The sequence below is a fragment of the Papio anubis genome, chromosome 8, assembly GCF_008728515.1.
Source record: "Papio anubis isolate 15944 chromosome 8, Panubis1.0, whole genome shotgun sequence".
Taxonomy (NCBI): domain Eukaryota; kingdom Metazoa; phylum Chordata; class Mammalia; order Primates; family Cercopithecidae; genus Papio; species Papio anubis.
The window spans coordinates 38,018,619-38,039,207 of NC_044983.1; the positions used below are offsets into that span (position 1 = coordinate 38,018,619).

At 33.3% G+C, this 20,589-nt stretch overlaps 1 protein-coding gene across 8 annotated transcripts in view; it reads left to right on the top strand.

Moving 5' to 3' along the window:
* The window catches only part of ADAM18 (ADAM metallopeptidase domain 18), a 148,603-nt gene that overhangs the window by 65,280 nt on the left and 62,734 nt on the right, over nt 1-20,589 (top strand). For all 8 annotated transcript variants that reach the window (XM_021942253.2, XM_021942254.2, XM_021942247.2 and 5 more), the window contains one exon: nt 14,582-14,677. In XM_021942253.2, coding sequence (XP_021797945.1) covers nt 14,582-14,677 — 96 coding nt within the window. The remainder of the gene's footprint in view (nt 1-14,581; nt 14,678-20,589) is intronic.

Below are 20,589 nucleotides of genomic sequence, written 5' to 3' on the forward strand. Positions count from 1 at the left end.
AGGTATATGAAAATATGCTCAAAATCACTAATAATCTGAGTAATTCAAATTAAAATCAGAAAGAGATATTACCTCACATCTGTCAGAATACTATCATCAAAATAGATGACTGATAACAGATGTTGGTAAGGGTGTGGAGTAAAGGAAACCCTTGCATGCTATGAGGGAAATATAAATTAGTACAGCCATTACAAAAAGTATGGAGATTCATTAAAAAATTAAAACTTCATATAATCCAGTGATCCCATTACTGGGTATATATTCAAAGGAAATAATAGCAGTATGTTGAAGAGATGTCTGCATTCCCATTTTAATTTCAGCCTCATCTACAATAGCCAAGGAATGAATCTGAGTGTCTATCAGTGAATAAATGGATTAAAAATCTGGTAGAGATACACAATGGAATACTACTCAGCCTTTTTTAAAAGAAGAAAATCCTGCAGTTGGTGACAACATGGATAAAACTGGAGGACATATGTTAAGTGAAATAAGGCAGGCATAGAAAGACAAATACATCTTCTTCTCACATATTGTGGAATTTAAAAATGTGAAACATATACCAGCCAGGAATAGAATGGTGCTACCAGGGGCTGGGGGTGGGAAACTGGGGTGACGGTAGTCAAAGGATACAGAATTTAAATGAGGTAGGAGGCATAAGCTCATGGCGACTATGGTTAATAAAGATGGATTGTATACTTGAAAATTGCTAAGAAAGTAGATTTTAAGTGTTTTCACCACAAAATAATCACAAGTTTGTGTGGTAATGCATGGGTGTGTTAGCTTGGTTTAGCCATTTGAGAATGTATACGTGTATCAAAACATTGTGCTGTATATCATTAATATATAAATTTTTGTTTTTCATTTTTAAAAATGCATTTTTAAAAAAATCAACAATAATGGTCATTAAAGTTGAAATATAACTAAAGATCTTACACAGATATTAAAAAATGGTAAGATAATATCACACACATTATGTAAGTAAACAACAATCAGATAAAATTGACAAATTATTCTAAAATTGTATTTATAAACACTAACATGAGTCGATATTTAAAAAGTGAATAAATAGCCTTAAAGGAAGTCATATCTATATTTCACAACCTCTCATCAGAGAGAAGTTCATACCACATGACTCTACAAGTAATTATTTAAAAGTTAAGGAATTCAACTGATTTTAGACTTAGGAAAAAACCTAATATGCCCTAACTTCTTTGAGGATAAAATAATCTTGATGTGAAAATCTGATGAAGATATTTCAAGAATAGTTTTTATGTGTTTTTAATTGATATATCATAGTTGTACATATTTTGGGGGTACATGTTATATTTTGATACATGTATACAATGTGAAATGTTCAAATCAGAGTAACTGGGATATCTTTTATTTGTGTTGGGAACATTACAATTCTCTTCTAGCTATTTTAAAATATGCAATAAATAATTTTAAACTATAATTTACTTATTGTGCTACTGGACACTAGAACTTATGTTTTCTATTTAATTGTATTTCTGTACCCATTAACCAACTTCTATTCATCCCACTTTCCTTCCCAGCCTCTGGTAACAACCATTCTACTCTCTGCCTCCGTGAGACCCACTTTATTGGCTTCCACACATGATTAAGAACATGTGATATTTGCCTTCCTGTGTCTTATTTCACTTAAGATAATGTCCTCCAGTTACATCCATGTTGCTGCCACTGACAGGATTTCATTCTTTTTATGGCTGAATAATATTCCATTGTGTATATAAACCACATTTTCTTTATCCTTTCATTTGTTGATGGGCTCAGGTTGATTCCACACCTTGGCTATTGTAAATAGTGCTGCAACAGACATGAGCGTGCAGATATCTTTTCAATATACTGATTTCCTCTTTTTTGGATGTATACCCAGCAGTGGGACTGCTGGGTCATGTGGCAGTTCTATTTTTTGTTTGTTGAGGAAGCTTCATACTGCTTTCCATAATGACTATAATATTTTAGGTTTCCATTAACAGTGTGCGAGTGTTTCCCTTTCTCAGCATCCACATTAGCATTTGTTATTTTTTGTTGTTTTGATAATAGCCATTCTAACTGGGATGAGATGATATCTCATTGTGGGTTTGATTTGTATGTCCCTGATGATAACTGATGAACATTTTCTCCATATATCTGTTGTCATTTGAATGTATTACTTTGAGAAGTGCAGGAGCTTTTTGTCCATTTTTAAATTGGATTATTTGGTTTTTGCTATTCAGTTGTTTGAGTTCCTTATATACTCTTATATTAAGCTATTATCAAATGTGTAATTGGCAAATATTTTCTCCCATTATTTAGGTTATGTCTTCACTCTGTTAATTGTTTCATTTGCTGTACAGAAGCTTTTCAGCTTGATGTAATCCCATCCATTTTTACTTTTGTTCCTTCTGCTTTTAGTCTTGCTTAAAAAAATCTTACTCCAAACCAATTTCCTGTAGTGTTTCCACAATGTGTTCTTCTACTAGTTTCATATTTTCAGATGTTACATTTAAGTCTTTAACTCACTTTTAGTTAATTTTTGAAAATGATGAAAGATGGAGATCTAGTTTCACTCTCTTGCATATAGATAGTTCATTTTCCCAGTACCATTTATTAAAGAGACTGTTCTTTTCCCAATGTATGTTGTTGGATATGTCCGTATTTCTCGTGAACACAAAATCTTCACTAAATGATTAACAAATTGAAAATAATGATACAACATATACATAAACAGTAACATTATGTTCTATTGTTGGGAATATTGTGGTTTATTTACAGAATGTAAAAAAAGTGATCATCTCAATGGATAGATAATAAATTTTGAGAAAAAGTTACAAGAGGGAAATTCGTTATATTTAAGAAAGTGTATCTATAAAATCTACAGTTAACATCACACATAATAGTTGAATAACCCAGAGGTCAGAAATGAGACAGTGAAAGATCTGTTGTCATCTTTCACACTTATTATTGAATGTGATAAACTAGCCACCAAAGCAACAAAAAGAAAATGCATAGTAGTTGGAAGAGAGGAAATTTAACTTTCTTTATTTATAATCATATCATTGTGTACATAAAACCCAAAATAATCTAGAAATAAATTATTTGCATGTATAAATGAATTTATCAAGGTCACTTGTTACATAGTCAATTCATAAAAATCAAATACTTCTTTATAAATGGTTAGAAGAAAAAATTTTAAAATAACAACATCTACAATAATATCCAGGAACATAAAATACTTAGGAATATATATAATAAAACATGTATAAGACTACTAAATATAAAACTGCAAATCATTAGGAGAAAAATTATGGAAGTACTTAATCAATGCAAGGATATGTCATGTTTTAAAATTAGAGGAACTAATATTACTAAGATGTAATTTTTGGTCCAAATTCATCATCCCCAAGTGCAATTCCAGTTCATATGCTAGCAAGAATTGTGTTTGTATATGTGTTGGTGTGTGTAAATAGACAAACTAATTTTATAGTTTAAATGGAAACATGAAAGGCACAAAGCTAGCCAAAGTGATCTTGAAAAAGAACAAACTTGGTCCACTGAAATTTTCAGAAATCTATTTTCATTATAAAATTATAGTTATTAAGGCAGTATGGTATACGTGCTTGGACAGACACAGACAAATGAAACAGAATGGAACTTCGAATAGACCTACATAAATATAATTACTGCTTTGTGACAAAAAGGACATAGGAATGCAGTGTAGAAAGGATGCCTTTACAAAAAATGATGCTGGGACAATTCAATATACATAAGAAACAGTCTTTACCTATTTGGGTTATATATAGAACCTAATTCCAGATGTATTGTTGATAAATGTGTAAAGGCAAAGAAAAACCAAAACAAAGTGTGAAACATAAGTGAATATGTAGCCTAATAATTAAAAGTCAAAATTACCTAATATTTACTAATTGAATTTTGATAAAATAAAATATCAGATAAGACATTTAAAGGGTAGATTATGCAATAGGAGATTGTTTTCTCCACATAAATGTGGCAGAAGATACGTACTTAGATAAAGAATACATATAAATCAATAAGAAAATGACAGACTTTCGGACAGAAAAATTGACCTAATTCTTAAACAGAAACTTCCAAAGTGGATATACTAATGGCTTATAAATTTGTGAATCGATGCTCAACATCCCAAAATGCAGATTGAAAGCATAATTTGAAAACAACCAAACACCATCAGAATGGCAAAGAAGAAAAAATTGGTGAGGATGAGTCACTGTAGCTATTATGCACTGCTGTTGGTAGTGAAAATTGGCAGAAGAAGTGAAAAGTTGTGCTATTTTATTGTAAAGTTGAACACATTCATAGCTGTGATCCAGAATTTCACTCTCAGGTATATATAAAACATAAAACATATTGTAATAGCAAAGAAAAGCAAACAGAGAAATAGCCCAAATATTCTTTTTTAGCAAAATGAAAAACAAATTGTGCTATAACAATAAAATAAAGTATGCTGCACAAAACAAAGTGGTTGAATTCAATAAACATTATTTTGAGCAAGATAACCTAGACCAAGAAAATTATAGTAAGTTGAAAAAATAAAACTATTATAAACTGTTAAAAGGCAAGATCACATTTCCCTTTATTGGTTAGTAGTCACTAAAAAGTGTGTTTTTGTTGCTTTTTTTTGTTTTTCTTTTTTTGAGACAGTCTTGCTCTATCATCCAGGTTGAAGTGCAGTGACTTGATGTCGGCTCACTCTAACCTCCGTCTCCCGGGTCAAAGTCATTCTCCTGCCTCAGCCTCCTGAGTAGCTGGGATTACAGGGACCCACCACCAAGCTTATTTAATTTTTTCTTTTTTTGTATTTTTGATAGAGACGGGATTTTGCTATGCTGCCCAGGCTGGTCTTGAACCCCTGGCCTCAAGTGATCCACCTGCCTTGGCCTCCCAAAGTGCTGGGATTACAGACATGAGCCATGGTGCCTGGCCTAGTTACGAAAAAGGAGTTTAAGGAATCATCTCAAGACTTGATGACACTGTTCACATTGTTTTGGGGAAATGTTGTAGATTTCAATCTCTTCTAGAAGTGTATTCAACATATAACTGTAGACATATGTTAATTTTAAAGGTAAATAGTACATCTAAAAAGGAATATATTGGAAATTGTATTTTCAATGGAAAAGACATAGAGGAACAAAGTCTTGATAGTCTTAAAAATGAGAAGAGAGGAAATGCAAAACAAAACAATAAAACCTATGATACCTCAAAATATTAAAATATAATGATGTCAGAGTAAGAACATAACATTTCAGGAATGGACATAACTATTAAAAGGTTATATTTTCCTATTAAATGAGAGACACTTATGTTATAAAATATCCAGCTATATGCTGTTTACATTTCCGTATCTACAGCAATCGAAACACATAGGGAATTGTTTTGGGAATCTTTGAGCTGAGATTACTGATGTCAGTCTTGCTGGTGAATATTAATAATTTGTTGCTTTTTATTAACTGAGTGAAACGAAACATTTATAAATCAAAGAAAAAGAACTTAAAATAATCTATGGCAAATCCCTTAAACTGTTTCATTAATACAATTGTGGTAGGCAGAATATTGTCCTCTCAAAAGTGCCCCCATCTCATCCTTGAACCTGTGTGCATGTTATTTCACATGACAAAAGGAACTTTGCAGGTGTGATTAAGTTAAGGACCTTGTGAGGGAGAAAGTACACTACATTATTCAGATGCATCCAATGGCTCAGATTTTTTAAAGCAGAAGAGGAAGGAGAAGAAAAGCTGATAGCGATGTGCTATGACAAGAATTTGACTTTCCTTTACTGGCTTTAAAGATAGAGGAAAAAACCATAAGCCAAGGAATTTGAGGGGCCTTCTATGAACTGAAAAAAGCAGGAAAATAGATTCTACCCAAAAGCTTCCAGAAAAGAATCCAAGCCCACCAACACCTTGATTTTTAAGTGTTGGACTGCTACACTACAGAAGTTTAGATCATATGTTTGTATTGTTTTAAACCACTAAGTTTGTGGTAACCTGTTAAAGGTTACAGCAGTAAGACGAAACAAACACAATTATAGTAAGTAATAAGTAGGGGTTATTTATGCTAGTTTCTTAGTATACCACTGGAGATTTCTTTCCCAGAAATCTAAGTAAAAATAACACTGCATTAGGGAGGGTTGAAAATGGAATAATGCTTCTGAAGAGTACCTCACATGCCCCTCTTCATTATAACCTGAATGTTGGAGGGCAGATGTTCTATTACAACATTTCTTATTTGAGTTGTGGAGAGGAGTACTTCCTATATTCTCTAATCAACATTTAAAAAGTAATATATTTTTCAAAATTGAGAACAAGATGAATAATAAATGTAAAGAGCACTTCACATTTCCAACTTGATCTCTTGCTAGAAAACATTTAAAATAGTTTTGGGGAATGAAAATATCTCAGTCTTAATATAGAATGCCTTAGAGAAATTTGGGACAATTAGAATGCATGATGGATTTTTAAAATAAACCATGGAATTTTGAAATTGTGTATATTATTTTTTTCATTACAAAGTTCCCTTGCTATTAGATTATGCTTCTCAGTGGCTGTTGTTATATGTTATCTGATAATTGATTAATTGTTTGATAGCTAAAAGAATTGGTTGGATTTTATATGTAAAGACCATCGATGCTAGGAAGAAACTGCATCAACTAACGAGCAAAATAACCAGCTAATATCACAATGACAGGATCAAGTTCACACATAACAATATTAACCTTAAATGTAAATGGATTAAATGCTCCAATTAAAAGACACAGACTGGCAAATTGGATAAAGAGTCAAAACCCATCAGTTTGCTGTATTCAGGAGACCCATCTCACATGCAGAGACACACATAGGCTCAAAATAAAGGGATGGAGGAAGATCTACCAAGTAAATGGAGACCAAAAAAAAGCAGGGGTTGCAATCCTAGTCTCTGATAAAGCAGACTTTAAACCATCAAAGATCAAAAGAGACAAAGAAGGCCATTACATAATGGTAAAGGGATCAATTCAACAGGAAGAGCTAACTATCCTAAATATATATGCACCCAATACCGGAGCACCCAGATTCATAAAGCAAGTCCTTAGAGACTTACAAAGAGACTTGGACTCCCATACAATAATAATGGGAGTCTTCAACACTCCACTGTCAACATTAGACAGATCGACGAGACAGAAAGTTAACAAGGATATCCAGGAATTGAACTCAACTCTGCACCAAGCGGACCTAATAGACATCTACAGAACTCTCCACCCCAAATCAACAGAATATACATTCTTCTGAGCACCACATCACACTTATTCCAAAATTGACCACATAGTTGGCAGTAAAGCACTCCTCAGCTGACGAGTTGATGGGTGCAGCACACCAACATGGCATAATTATGCATGTGTAACAAAGCTGCACGTTGTGCACATGTACCCTAGAACTTAAAGTATAATAATAATAAAAAAAGAATCGATTGGATTTTTACATGGAAAATGGCATACGATGTCTCAGTTTTCAAACATATTTTCTAAGGATCCCCTGGTATTGGAATGAATAATTTTTTTAAAAAAACAAGCAAATGCACAAAAAAGCAAGTATGTGTGTGATATATTATGAAAGAAAACCAAATTATAAATATTGAACAGTATGTAAGTGACAGCAGTTACTAAAAATGTAAAAACTAAGGAGATGGGCAAGAAATTGAACTGAATATAACCAACGAGGTGTCTCTGAAATATATAAAACAAAATACATGGACTATGCACATATCCATAGTCCACAAAGCTTTAATATACCTCTTTCAGGCTATCAAACAACTAATCAATTACCAGATAATGTATAACAATGTCACTAAAAAGCATATTCTAATAGCAAAGGAACTTTATAATGAATAAAAGAATATACGTAATTTTCAAAATTCCATGGGTTATTTTAAAAATCAGTCATGCATTAGATCATGCTGAAAATAATTATAGATACCAAAAAATCTGAAAATACACATGTCTTCCCACAACATAATAAATGTGGATATTAACTTAAAACATGTTGTCCCTGAAAATTCATCTGCAAAGAAAAAGAAATGCTTTATTTTTAAATACATTTAAACTGGGGGAGGGGTGAAGTCTTGAGTTTTTGCATGTGACTGGAGTTAAGTTGTTATAAGTATATAATAATTTATTTTAACTATAAGATATTTTATGTAAGCCTTATGATAACCACAAAGCAAAAAACTATGGCAGGTGCACAAATGAGAAAGGAATTAAAACATAACACAAAAGAAAATCACCAAATCACAAGAATAAACAACAAGAGAAGAAGAAAAGAACAAAGATCTACAAAACAACCAAAAAACAACTAAAAAAATGGCATTAGTAAATTCTTGTCTATAAATAGTTACTTTGAATATAAATGGATTAGATTTTTGAATCAGACGACACAGAATGGCTGAATGGATTTTTTAAAAAGATTAAATTATATGCTGTATCCAGGAGACTAGCTTTAGCTTTAAGGACCCACATAGGCTGAAAGTAAAGGAATAGAAGACTGTATTTCATGCAAATAGTAACCAAAATAGAACAGGGACAGCTATATTAATAACAGATAAAATAGACTTCAAGTCGCAAACAGTCACAAGAAACAACAAAATACATTGCTTAATGAAAATGGTACAATTCATGAAGAATACATAACAGTTATAAATGCATCCAATACTGAAGTATCTTAAGTTTATAAGGTGAATATTGACAGACATTAAAGGAGAAATAGATGGCAATACAATAATGGGAGATGATTTTACTACTCCACTGTCATCAATGGACATATCAACCAGACAGAAAATTAACAGGAAAGTACTGGAAGAGTTACTTTAAAAGAGTAATATGAGTATTCCAGTCCTGAAATTAGGAAAATATAAGATAAGCATAAAAAGGTAGTAATTCTAATCAATAATAGCAAATGCAAACATTTATAATCTGTGAAATATTAATGCAATATTGTGCAGAAACAGTTAACCTACCAGCCCTGAAGTTGCCATCTTTAGAAAGACCTGCTTCTAAGGTTGGCCTTCAGTTCAGGTCTGAGAATTTGAAGTTTTAAATGTTCCATAGGTGATAATGTTGGTTTGCTTTCCCAGACTGTGATGTTGAACAATTTAATTTATAGTGGATGCCTGCTTCCTTTTGGGATTCTAGAATTTTGGTTATTGTGATTGATCATTTAAGTACATGATCAGGATGCCTATATGACCACACTCAGATAAAAATGCTGAGTCTCAAATGGGCTTCCCTAGGCAGAAACATTTCATGCAATATTGCCTTTTTGCTAATAGAGAAGGGAACATGCTTATTGTACTTTCTCTTACACTGGGTAGATGAAATTTGTGTAAGGAATTCTCCGGACTTTATTGGATATGTATTTTTCCTTTACTAATCCAGGTGTCTTTACTAATCCAATTCTTGCTGTGCTGTTGTAATAAATCTTACATGTGAATGAAACTGTCTTCTAAGTCCTATAAATGTTTCTGGGTAATCATCACATATGTGTGTGGTGTTGGGAGCCCTGGAAACATTGATGAATTAACATTGGCATAGTTATTTATGTAAAACTAAAGATATATGTAGGGAGCATTTAGGAATGATAAAGAGGATATTAAAATATAGAGAATATTTAAGATGTCATTAATACATTCTAATGCCTTCATAATATTGGTGATTTTATAGTATAAATTTAAAGTATTAACTCATGAGAGTAGTCAGCAGTGTTACAATTATTGAAATATTAATAAATTACCAAAAATATATAACAAAGGTTTAAAGCATCTGTGGACTATTTCTATCCTTGAGGAGTATTCAAGGTTTAAGAATTAACAAATATTTTTTATTGCTTTATCAAGGAAAGTTTTGATTTTTTAGAGTGCATGATTGTGAATAATACAATGACTATCAGATTTAATTTATACGATGGCCTCAGCAGTTATGTCTACTGTTGCATTTGCATGGTCAGTGCAAATGCCAGCACAATAGAAAAGGCAAAGTCTAAGTTTTATTAAGAAAATTGTTTTCACCTCATAGATCTGCTGAAAATATTTTGAGCCCCCCACCAAATCTTCCAAATACATTTGGAGAACTTCCCATTTAAACTAACTGATAGACAATAAAGATGCAATATTCAACTCATTACAGTAGTAAAAATGGGAGAGAAATAGTAATAGTATTGCCAAAAATGCAATAAATAATGAAATAAAAAGGAAATTCACATTAGTAAAATTAAAACTATGTAAAATCACAAGTAAAGTTAATAAACACTTTTAAAATAAATATTTTTAAATACTTCAAAGAACTAAACGATACAACAAAACTGAAAGAAACACAGAGATGTGAATAAAAGCATAGTTTTTTTCCTGGGATGGGAATACTTAACATCAAACTACATCCAATTAAATCTCTAAAGTCCCCATAAACACCTCCTTAAATTGAACTATTTTTCTACACAAAAGCAGTTTCTATATTTCATCTGGAAATAAAAACTTACCAAATATCCCTTTTAGTAATTTGGAACAATGACCATCTAAAAAATGCTGTGATTAATGAGATATGGTATTGGCAAAAGAGTAAACTATAAAGAAAATGAAAGAAATAGTCCATGTTTTGGTCGTTATTATAGTCTACACATAGAATAGTGTCTGGCAAATATCACATGCTCAATAAATACTTGTTGATTGAATAAATGTAAGGATAGTGTAATTATCTTGATAGCAATACGTCATTTTTATCACTGAGTAAGGAATGACTCCAGTATATTCAGAATACCCCATTAGAAATAGTGTGACTTGGAAGGTTTATTCAAAAGTTTGACTTTTTTTTTTCTGTTTTTTTTTTTTTTTTTTTTTTTTTTTACTTTTCATTGAATGTGATGCTTTTATTTCATTTCATTTTACTTTTTATTATACTTTAAATTCTAGGGTACATTTTTCTTAAAGAAAACTAAGGATGAATGCAAAGGAATTTTTATAAAAGTAGTTGACTTTAGCAAAAACTTGCCTTAAAAAATATCAAAATACACTATAAGGCTGCTTAATTTCACTTGCAGTGTTATTGGGCCATTGGCTGAAGAAAGAAGTATAGATGTTTATACACCTGTTTCTATTTATACATCAATATTTTTATCTGTCACCAGATCTAAGTATGTAAAAGTTGTATAGAGAGATAACAGTTATTTCTAGGGTAGAATTGGTTAATTTCATAAATATTAATTTATAAACTGGATGCATTCCCTGTGAGAAAGGGAGAAGCACCTGTGACATCCGGGATCTACCTGGTAAAATCAATCAGGCTTTGGTGGCATTAGGAGCTGATTTGGCCCTCATGTATGGGTGTTGGTGTTCTCTTAAAGCTCTTTTGACCTTTGACTCAAAAGGTTAAAATCAGACTAGGAAATTCTATTATTATGATGAATCAAGAAAGAGAAATAAGGCCACTCTTCAGTTATGTCTAAACAGAGAAAACACATGCACCAAAATGACTAAACACTCACCTGTCCTAGCTAATATGAGTAGTTGCTGCAACTGTACCACTTTCAGCTTTAGTATTGGCCCAGTATTTCCTCCTTCTTGATAAGAATTATTAAATTTTCCAGTCACAGAATTAGCCCTTGGTTCCTGACAGCATTCAGTCCAGAGGAAAGTCCAGACTTCTTAAATTCTCCCTGAAAATTACCTAACACAAGCCCAGATCTTATCATTAAACCCTCCTACTGCAGTATTCCATGGTCCCCTTGTGTGTGTTCTTTGCTGCATCAAGCAATAAGCCTAATTTGTAACACTACAGATATGTTCTAGGTAGTCTTTGTTGAAAGGGCAGTGACACCTGTATCTTCATAAATATCCTCCATTTTACACAAATGGAAGCTCTGTTTTGTGTACCCACACACCCATACAAATGTGGGTGCATGCACCTTATTTGTACCTGTGTTCACATATATAATAACTGCTAATAAATATTTGAACAAATATTCAACAGCATATAAAGCGATACATTTTACAAAAAGTAAAGCTATAAGCCTTAAAATTAGCAATAAAATATAAGATTAAAGTACTAGTATTGTTTTATATTCTTGGCATGGTGGAGGTCTTGATAATCAATAATAAAACCCAATAGTCCTAAAGGAACAAGAATATTACAAATCACTCAAATTGATAGGCACCATTAACAGACCAATTATAGACTGCAAAGAAACATTATAAAAATGTAGAAAAGAGAGGCTGGGCGTGGTGGCTCACACCTGTAATCCCAGCACTTTGGGAGGCTGAAGAAGGCGGATTACGAGGTCAGGAGATAGAGACCATCCTGGCTAACATGGTGAAACCCCATTTCTACTAAAAATAAAATAAAATAAAATAAAAATTAGCCAGGCATGGTGGCGGGCACCCGTAGTCCCAGCTGCTTGGGAGGCTGAGGCAGGAGAATGGCATGAACCCGGGAGGCGGAGCTTGCAGTGAACCGAGATCGCAACATTGCACTCCAGCCTGCGCAACAGAGGGAGACTCCGTCTCAAAAAACAAAAGAAAACAAAAAAACACACACACATATATATATTATATATTTATATTTATATATGTATCTCTATATAAAACAAGATATCATATAAAATCTGGTTCTGTTATCTAATGGGAAGAGGGAAAGAAAAAAGCCCTGCTATGCAAAATGGTCCAAATGTATGATTATTTAATTCATAAATAAAATTGCACAAATGCAAATTTATTCACAAACTCACTGGTAATCAGAGAAGTAATAATGAGAGCTTTGAGTTCATTTTTTCCATTCCTTGTTACAAATTAAAATGATTGGTCATAATTAGTACTGCTAAGTATTGTGGTACAGGGAGAACTTCTTCATTAACGGCTAGTGAAAGAATATATATACACACACATACATTCATACAGCATTATTTAACTTTGGAAGGTTAAACAGTGAATTACACAAAGTGATTACCCCCTAGGGAATCTGGAGACTGTAATTACAATTTCAACTTTTGCTCTGCATTTTATATATTATTTGATTGTATAAGCATGCATGTATTTACATGCATACACATGAAAATGTGTGAACAAATGGGAATTTCAAAATGAAGAAGAATCCTGCCTTCATATTAAAGGACAAGCTCTTTGAAACTAGATCTCTGAGTAAATAAAATTGTTTAATAAAAGAGTTAAGAATATAAAAATATGGTGTAAATGCAGTGTTATTTACGTACAAATAATATTTGTTTTTTAACATTCTGTAAAGTTATTACCTAATTTATTTATTTATTTTTCTGAGATGGTGTCTCACTCTGTCACCCAGGCTGGAGTGCAGTGGCATGACCTTGGCTCACTGCAACCTCTGCCTCCCAGGTTTAAGTGATTCTCTTGCCTCAGCATCCTGAGTAGCTGGGATTACAGGCACATACCACCAAGCCTGGCTAATTTTTGTATTTTTAGTAAAGATGGGGTTTCACCATGTTGGCCAGGCTGGTCTTGAACTCCTGAGCTCAAGTGATCTGCCCACCTTGGCTTCTCAAAGTGCTGAGATTACAGGCGTGAGCCACTGCACCCAGCTCCTAATTTGAATAATAATTGACTGCCATTTACTTTTTAAAAATAATAGGCATAGGCATTTTTTGTTTATTTCTATTATAGTAAAATGTGGTACATAAATAAATACTAAGTACATTTTTACTCTACTTATTGCCTCACTCTAACTTTATTTACAATTGGAATCCTTAGTAAACAAATCACCCATGAGACCCTTGAGAAAAGTTTGTTTCTCCTGAAAACCACCTTTTCATTCCCTCAAGGATATATTTTGGTATTGGTAACTTACGAGTTAATTATCAAATATTTTAGCTAATGAATATTGCTGACCAACTGCTATTTTAGATGTTATTTCTGCAGTTCTTATACTTGCATGCACCTGTGGCTATTCTAGAAATAGTAAAATAGGGTCTGGCACGGTTGTTAACTCCTGTAATCCTAGCACTTTGTGAGGCTGAGGCAGAAGGATCGTTTGAACTAAAGAGTTTGAGACCAGCCTGGGCAAGATAGTAACACCTAGTCTTTACGGGAAAAAAAAAAAAAAAAGGAAAAGAAAAAGGAAAAAAAAAATATCTGGGCATGATTGCTTGCACTTCTGGTCCCAGCTACTCAGGAGGCTGAGGTGGGAGAATCACTTGGGTCTCACTGGTTGAGGCTGCAGTGAGTCATGATCACACCACTGCATTCCAGCCTAGGGGACAGAGTGAAATCCTGTCTCAAAAAAAGAAAAAAAAAAAAAAAAAAAAGAAGGAAGAAGAAGAAGAAAAGAAATGGTAAACTAATACAATTTCATTGGAATTATACAATTACATTGTATAATTACAGGTTTGTACAGAACAGAATATTAAATTGAAGTTGAGATTAAGAAACAAGAGCTGCATGTTATGCACATGTACCCTACAACTTAAAGTATAATAATAATAAATAAATTAAAAAAAAAAAAAAAAAGAAACAAGAGCTCTTAAGTGGTTGAACTGTAATAATGTTTCTTCCTCTAAAATTTTAGGAATGTCAGTTTAAGAAGTGCTGTGATTATAACACATGTAAACTGAAGGGCTCAGTAAAATGTGGTTCTGGACCATGTTGTACATCAAAGTGTGAGGTAAGTTACCAACATTCATTAAAAGTTGAACTGTGGTATGAGAAGTCTGTATTATCTGAATCAATGTGCAGTTAATAAAAATAATATATAAGGAATTTAGTGAAATAAAATGTAGAGTACATGAACAAACACAAGTTTAAAGGAAAACTGCTATAAAATATAAACGTCATCTCAGACAGGTACTGTTACAGTTACTATATGCATGAGCTCCACATACTGAATCGCTTAATATATGCGAACATGAATTAGGCACGTTAGCATGATGCTTTTGAGATTTATTCATGTTGTGGTGTCTATTAGCAAATAATTCCTTTTTGTTGCTGAATAGTATTGCAAATATTGTAAAGATATGCCACAGTTTGTTATTTTTATTTTTGTCTTTATTCCCTAAACAATACCGTATAACTGTTTACATAGCATTTATACTGTATTAGGTAATATAAGTAATATAGAGATAATAAATATATATGAGAAAATGTGTATCAGTTATATGCAAATATTACAAGATATTATATAAAAGACTTGAGTGCCCATGGATGTAATATCCCTGAGGGTTCCTGGAACCAAATGCCCATGGATTCTGAGTAATGACTCTATTCTTCAGGGTTAAAATCACAAAGTTTACCAACTTGTAAATTATCAGATAAAAGGGAGAAAAAGCACACATTACTACATCCAAAAAGTTATTAACTCTCAAATAAATTATAAAGTCAAATAAATGATAAATGATTATGGAAAAAATTGTAGCATGAATAGCACACAAAATATGCATCATATAGAATGTGTAAAGAACTCTCACTTATTGATAACTGAAATGCAAATCATATATATACAATTGAAACAAACAGTATTTATTGATATTGGAAAGGTTACATAACTATGTATTATACAAGAGTTAGTAAATATGGGCTAAATATTTATGCAGTAATATAGTATTATGTCCAAGACACACATTTGGGTCAGAAAACAAGTTCCTTAATAGCAAGATATTTTATTATTCCAATTCTGGTAAATCACTGCTATGTAAATATTCTATGTATTCTTTTTGTTGAATTTAGCTATTAATGTGTAACTTAATATACTAAAATTCTGTTAGTGAATATTCCCAAGTGTCAGAAGAAACATATTTAAGCTTATAACTAGCATCATAATCAAGGGTAGGCAATGTCATTACTCCCCTCTCACATTTCCCTGTGCCTCTTTATACTCAATCCATGACTCCACCCTCAGCCCCTGGTAACCATTGATCTGCTTTCTGGAGCTGTAATTTTGCTTTTGCAAAAATATCACATAAATTGAATCATACAATATGTGCAAATGTGAATTAGGCATCTCAGCATAATGTATTTGAGATTCATTCATGTTCTTCTCTTTATTAGCAGATCATTCCTTTATAGTGACTGCACACTAGTAGTATTGCAAGGATTGTAAGGATATACCACAGTTCATTAATCCATTCCCCAGTTGAGGGATACTTTGGCTGTTTTTCATTTTTGGTGATGAAAATATGGCTACTTTAAATAATATTCATAAGCATATTTGTGTATGAACATATTGTTTCATTTCACTTAGCTAGACACCTAGGAGAGGGATTGCTGGATCATATGGTAAACATGGCACTTTACAGGAAATTGAAAAACAGTGTTTCAAAGCAACTGTACTGTCTTGAGTTCCCACCAGACACTTATGAGACTTATAGTTGCTTTGTAAACTGAATGTAAACACTAAAATTATAAAATATATGGTTTTATGCTATCTTTGCTACTGATTTGTTGTTTGTACCTTTTAAAAATCATTTAAATCATGGATCCATACAAATTATTGATTCCAAATTACTGATTAACTATTGCTTTACAAATCATTAATTAATCAGGCTAATTTCTTATTTCATTTAATGTGTAGTGAATAATTCTTATAATAGAACATGATCATATACTATAAAACAAAATACATTTTTACTATTTTAGCTGAATAGACTTTTATCTTTTAGAGTAAATAAAAGAAAAAGAAAATTAAATTAATTGACATCATTTGTTTCATTTCTGAGCTCTATTTTCTTTTGCAGATTATTTATTTATTTATTTATTTATTTATTTATTTATTATTATTATACTTTAAGTTGTAGGGTACATGTGCATAACGTGCAGGTTTGTTACATATATGTATACTTGAAGCATGTTGGTGTGTTGCAATCAACTCACAGCACTCCATCAACTCATCATTTACATCAGGTATAACTCCTAATGTAACTCTCCCCCTCCCTCTCCCCACATGATAGGCCCTCGTGTGATGTTCCCTTCCTGAGTCCAAGTGATCCATTGTTCAGTTCCACCTATGAGTGAGAACATGTGTGTTTGGTTTTCTGTTCTTGTGATAGTTTGCTAAGAATGATGGTTTCCAGCTGCATCCATGTCCCTACAAAGGACACACAAACTCATCCTTTATGGCTGCATAGTATTCCATGGTGTATATGTGCCACACATTATCTTAATCCAGTCTGTCACTGATGGACATTGGGTTGATTCCAAGTCTTTGCTATTGTGAATAGTGCCACAATAAACATAATGTGCATGTCTCTTTATAGCAGCATGATTTATAATCCTTTTGCATATACCTGCAATGGGATGGCTGGGTCATATGGTACATCTAGTTCTAGGATCCTTGAGGAATCGCCATACTGTTTTCCATAATGGTTGAACTAGTTTACAATCCCACCAACAGTGTGAAAGTGTTCCTCATTTCTCCACATCCCTCTGGAGCACCTGTTGTTTCTGACTTTTAATGAATGCCATTCTTAACTGGTGTGAGATGGTATCTCATTGTGGTTTTACTTGCATTTCTCTGATGGCCAGTGATGATGAGCATTTTTTCATGTGTCTGTTGGCTGTATGAATGTCTTTGAGAAATGTCTGCTCATATCCTTTGCCCACTTTTTGATGGGGTTGTTTTGTTTTTTCTTGTAACTTGTTTTGAGTTCTTGTAGGTTCTGGATATTAGCCCTTTGTCAGATGAGTAGATTGCAAAAAATTTCTCCCATTCTGTAGGTTGCCTGTTCACTCTTGATGGTAGTTTCATGCAGCTCTTTAGTCAATTAGATCCCATTTGTCAATTTTAGTTTTGCTGCCGTTGCTTTTGGTGTTTTAGACATGAAGTCCTTGCCCATGCCTATGTCCTGAATGGTACTGCCTAGGTTAGTTTTCTTCTAGATTTTTATGGTATTAGGTCTAACATTTAAGTCTCTAATCCATCTTGGAATTAATTTTCGTGATATGAGTAAGGAAAGGATCCAGTTTCAGCTTTCTACTTTCACGGCTAGCCAATTCTCCCAGCAATTTATTAAATAGGGAATCCTTTCCCCATTTCTTGTTTCTCTCAGGTTTGTAAAAAGAACAGATGTATGTAGATGTGTGGTATTATTTGAGGGCTCTGGTTCTGTTCCATTGGTCTATATCTCTGTTTTGGTACCAGTATCATACTGTTTTGTTACTGTAGCCTTGTAGTATAGTTTGAAGTCAGGTAATGTGATGCCTTAGCTTTGTTCTTTTGACTTAGGATTGTTCAGTAATGAGGGCTCTTTTTGTTCCATATGAACTTTTAAAGCAGTTTTTCCAATTCTGTAAGAAACTCATTGCAGCTTGATGAGGATGGCATTGAATCTATAAATAACCTTTTGGCAGTATGGCCATTTTCACGATATTGATTCTTCCTATCCATGAGCATGGTATGTTCTTCCATTTGTTTGTGTCCTCTTTATTTCACTGAGTGGTTTGTAGTTCTCCTTGAAGAGGTCCTTCTTACATCCCTTGTAAGTTGGATTCCTAGATATTTTCTTTCTCTTTGAAGGACAGAATGGGAGTTCATTCATGATTTGGCTCTCTGTCTGTTACTGGTGTATAAGAATGCTTGTGATTTTTGCATCACTAATTTTATATCCTAAGACTTTGCTGAAGTTGCTTATCAGCTTAAGGAGATTTTGGGCTGAGACAATGGGGTTTTCTAAATATACAATCATGTCATCTGCAAAAGAGGGACAATCATTCTTCTTCTTTTCCTAAGTGAATACCCTTGATTTCTTTCTCTGCCTGATTGCCCTAGCCAGAACTTCCAACACTATGCTGAATAGGAGTGGTGAGAGAGGGCATCCCGTTCTTGTGCCAGTTTTCAAAGGAATTTTTCCAGTTTTACCCATTCAGTATGATATCGGCTGTGGGTTAGTCATAAATTGCTCTTATTATTTTGAGGTATGTTCCATCAATACCGAATTTATTGAGTGTTTTAGCATGAAGGCTGTTGAATTTTGTCAAAAGCCTTTTCTGCATCTATTGAGATAAATCATATGGTTCTTTGGTCTTTGGTTCCTGCTTTATATGCTGGATTATGTTTATTGATTTGGTAAATGTTGAACGAGCCTTGCATCTCAGGGATGAAGCCCACTTGATCATGGTGGATAAGCTTTTAATGTGCTGCTGAACCGTTTGCCAGTATTTTATTGGAGGATTTTGCATCTATGTTCATCAGGGATATTGGTCTAGTAAATTCCTTTTTTGTTGTGTTCTGCCAGGCTTTTGTATCAGGATGATGTTGGCCTCATAAAATGAGTTAGGAGACTCTCTTTTCTATTGATTGAATAGTTTCAGGCTGAATGGTACCAGCTCCTTGTAACCTCTGGTAGAATTCAGCTGTGAATCCATCTGGTCCTGGACTTTTCACAGGCTACACTATTACCTCAATTTCTGTACCTGCTATTGATCTATTCAGGGATTCAACTTCTTCCTGGTTTAGTCTTGAAGAGTGTAAGTGCTGTCCAGGAAATTATCCATTTTCTAGATTTTCTAGTTTATTTGTTTGGAGGTGTTTTTATAAGTATTCTCTGATGGTAGTTTGCATTTCTGTGGGGCTGTGTGGTGATATCCCTTTATCATTTTTTTATTGCACCTATTTGATTCTTCTCTTCTTTCTTTCTTTTTATTAGTCTTGCTAGCGTCTATCAATTTTTTGATCTTTTTCAAAACGCCCTGGATTCATTGATTTTGAGGGTTTTTGTGTCTCTATCTCCTTCAGTTCTGCTCTGATCTTATTATTTCTTGCCTTCTGCTAGCTTTTGGAATGTTTGCTCTTGCTTCTGGTAGTTTTCAATTGTGGTGTTAGGATGTCAATTTTAGATCTTTCCTGCTTTCTCTTGTGGGCATTTAGTGCTATACATTTCCCTCTACACACACTGCTTTAAATGTGTCCCAGAGATTCTGGTATGTTGTATCTTTTGTTCTCATTGGTTTCAAAGAACATCTTTATTTCTGGCCTTCATTTCGCTATGTACCCAGTAGTCATTCATAGAGCAGGTTGTTCAGTTTCCATGTAGCTGAGTGGTTTCGGATTGAGTTTCTAGTCCTGAGTTCTAGTTTGATTGCACTGTGGTCTGAGAGACAGTTTGTTATAATTTCTGTTCTTGTACATTTGCTGAGGAGTGCTTTACTGCCAACTATGTGGTCAATTTTGAATAAGTGCTATGTGGTGCTGAGAAGAATGTGCTATTCTGTTGATTTGGGGTGGAGAGTTCTCAGGATGTTCATTAGGTCTGCTTGCTGCAGAGATGAGTTCAATTCCTGATATCCTTGTTAACTTTCTGTCTCATGATCTGTCTAATGTTGACAGTAAAGGTTGAAGTCTCCATTATTATTGTATGGAGTCTAAGTCTTTTGTAAGTCTCATGCTTGTTGATGAATCTGGGTGCTCCCGGTATTGGGTGCATATATATTTAGGATAAAGGCTCTTCCTGTTGAATTGATCCCTTTACCATTATGTAATGGCCTTTCTTTGTCTCTTTTCTTTTTTGATCTTTGATGGTTTAAAGTCTGTTTTATCAGAGACCAGGATTGCAACCCTGCTTTTTTGTCTCCATTTGCTTGGTAGAT